The sequence below is a fragment of the Amphimedon queenslandica genome, unplaced genomic scaffold (assembly GCF_000090795.2).
Source record: "Amphimedon queenslandica unplaced genomic scaffold, v1.1 AMPQUscaffold_13476, whole genome shotgun sequence".
NCBI classification, from domain to species: Eukaryota; Metazoa; Porifera; class Demospongiae; order Haplosclerida; family Niphatidae; genus Amphimedon; species Amphimedon queenslandica.
This window is the reverse complement of record NW_003546288.1, coordinates 71,429-74,725: the sequence shown is the minus strand read 5'-3', so window position 1 is coordinate 74,725 and position 3,297 is coordinate 71,429. Positions and strand designations below refer to the sequence as shown.

The window sequence follows — 3,297 nt, the reverse complement described above, 5'->3', positions numbered from 1 at the left end:
ATAACACAAATATACACAAACAACACATAATTATCATACATAATTATTATGAATGTTATCAATACTCCAAAGAGTGTGATTACATTGATCTTGTCATAACTTTGAAAAGCAACATTTTACTGATCTTATCATCACTCCAAAGAGCATGATTATAATGATCTTATCATCACTCCAAAGAGCGAGATTTTGTCTGACTAAGAGAAAGAGAAGCACAAATTTATCCATGCAGTGTATATATACACACAATGCATACAAGACTGTACATGAGGGTTGTTGCAATTCTAATTTTAATCATTAGAAATTAGCAATCATTAGCAAATATCAACTAATACTAATTGTAATTTTAATTATAAGGATTAAGCTATCTAATTGTAATTCTATTTGTAATCAATAAAACAACAAGTAATTTAATAGGTAATCATTGTAAATTTACTGTACATGTACCAGGAGCCTATGAAAAAGTAACTTAAAGAGTAAACAGTGATCTGATCACAGTCTCTTCTCACATTTACACATTGTGTATTCATGCATGTGACGTGATGGAAGTGAGACATACATTTTATCACTTCACTGATTATCAATAATCACAAACAGCTGAATCTCATAGCACATGCTTGAAGATGACAGAGAGTTCTTACTTACATGATTCTCAAACAGCCTCTAGCCAGTTAATATTCATATTTTATGAAGATTGTACTAAAGATGAAAAAAGAGTGAAAGAGAAGTGTAAGGTTTGTAAGAAAGAAATTAAAGGCCAGACAGGAATACCATCAAATTTTGTCAGTCATTTAAAAGTAAAGCCACAGTCATTACTGTTTAAGACATTTACAATACTTTAGCACCACTTATCTGCTTATCAAGAATTTGTTATGGAAAAAGCTAAGAAGAGTAAAACCACCATTCCTGCTATAAGCCACACTAGCACAAGCAGCTCTTCAACAATTCAAACATCATTGTCTAATTTTAAGCCATCTCCTGCATCTACTAGTACTAGTACAGATCATGGTAGGTATGGCAAAAACCATCCTCGTCAGAAAAGCATCACAGTGGCCATTATGAGGATGTTCGTTCAAGATTTGATTTCGCCTCATGTGATTGAAAAAAATGGATTTCGCAATTTGATCCATCTACTTGATCCAAAGTACACAATCGTTAGCCGACAACATCTGCAGTACAAGCTTATTCCTCAGAAAGTTGAATCAGTCATCACTTTTTCCGTAACATTGGACCTTTGGACAAGTAGGCGCATGCATGGCTATTTTGCTGCAACAGTGCATTTTGTCAGATATGAATGGATAATGCAGTCCTACCTACTTTGCTGTAAGCAGATTAAAGGCAGCCACACTGGTGAAAAGATCCATCTGGAATATGAAAGCCTTCTTGAGGAGTATGATATTGAAGGAAAAGTCTATAAAGCAGTCACAGATAATGGCTCTAATGTGGTGAAAGCTTTTAAACTGACACAAGAACTGAATGTAGACAACCAAGATGATGATAATGACAATGAAGATCTGCTAGAACTGGAACACACATTAGATGATGATGTACTAGATGTATCAGTCAATGATGATGACAATATTATGCCTGGTATGTGTAGCAATACAGACAGAATTTAAATGTTTTGCCCAGACTTTGCAATTGACAGTTAAAGATGGTATTGATAGCTCTAAGCAAGTTGTGTCAATCCTAGCAAAAGTGAGCAGACTTGTTAGCCACATTAGGAGATCTACAAGTGCTGTGGAGAAGCTTGAAGAAAAAAATGCTGCAGGTGTCATTTTATAGAATGATACAAGGTGGAAGTATAGGTTATACACCGAGGTAGAGGTTTCTATGGTATCTATTAACCGACTGACGTAGTTGCGATGTTAATAAATACCATAGAAACCGATACCGAGGTGTATAACCAACTTCTACCATGACACTTAAAAAACAACTACCAGCTGCAGATAATAAGACCACAGTTGACATACATACAACATAACTAACAGGCTAGGCCAGTAAAAAATCAACCAAACTTGACAAGTGGACTAATAAGAGCATAAGCGTAGACTACCAAACTGCCAATCAATTAATTATTTAACAAAATAGGATATGAAAAATAATTGACCTCTGATACTGCAATCTGATTGGTCAATTGCAAGGTGGCATGGTAGAATTCTCAGTTAAAAATGGTACGCAGGGTTATAGTTCTTGACTTTGAGGGTGTAATTGAAAAAAGAGAGCTGATGCTACCAACTCATGAGAAGGCTGTTTCTCAAAGTTTTGTTCTTAATTTTGAGCCTTTTGAAATTGCCACAGATACTTTACAAGGAGAGCACTATTGCACCATTAGTATGGCACTTCCTTCTTTTTTGGGCATCAAGGAAAATTTAAAAAAGCAAAGACAAGGAAATGCAACATCACAATAATGCATTGCCTTCTTGATAGTTTGGAAAATCGTTTAGGATAAATTTTGAATGAGCCACTATATTGCATTTCAGCTGCATTAGACCCATCATTTAAGCAAAACTGGTGCAAGTCAAAGGATGACAAAAATAACGTGCTAACTATGATAAGGACAGAGATGAGCTTACACCAGAGTGATGAAACGCATTTAGCTAGTTCAGTTTCTGATATCAATAAAACCACTGAACTTCCAACCAAAAAAATGAAGCTCTTTGGCTTTATGAATGATACTGCATCAGCATCAGGAGACAAATCTACACCAGACGGCATTGAAGTTTAAGATTTTTTAGTTAAATAAAACTTTGCAAATAATGAAAATCCACTAAATTTTGGGAATAACAACGGAGCAAAGTATCAAATTTTGAGTAAAGTTGCTAGAAAAGTCCATGGAGTTCCTGCAACGTCAGCTCCCATTGAGCGCGTTTTCAGTCATGGTGGCAATATTGAGGCCTGACCGTTCTCGTCTGACTCCAAAAAACTTCGTTTTTAAAAAATGTATAATAAACTCGATGCTAACTAATTAAATTACTAATTTAATTACAAATCATGCAAAGTAATTGTAATTTTAATGATTGATTTACTCAATAGTTTAAGCTTATTCTAATTTTAATCATTACTTTGCCTATCATCAAGCAATTGTAATCATAATGATTAATGACTGTAAATAATTACAACAACCCTGCTGTACATACATTAAGCATAATAGAAAGGAACACAATACATGTACATACATAAAATGCTTAACACATTCATATACATATCATTTATAAAACATCCAATGCATAAGTCATGTACACACATACAATACAAGGACAATCATAATACATTTATAGTAAATATACACTCAAATCA

The 3,297-nt window shown here is 34.1% G+C and overlaps 1 protein-coding gene across 1 annotated transcript; it reads left to right on the top strand.

Moving 5' to 3' along the window:
* The first annotated feature begins 620 nt into the window (after positions 1-620).
* On the top strand, positions 621-1,782 carry LOC109580789 (zinc finger BED domain-containing protein 1-like). Its single transcript, XM_019994328.1, has 3 exons — positions 621-794; positions 840-1,587; positions 1,646-1,782. Exons 1-3 carry the CDS (start codon positions 621-623, stop codon positions 1,780-1,782), a joined length of 1,059 nt encoding a protein of 352 aa, XP_019849887.1.
* Positions 1,783-3,297: the final 1,515 nt, after the last annotated feature.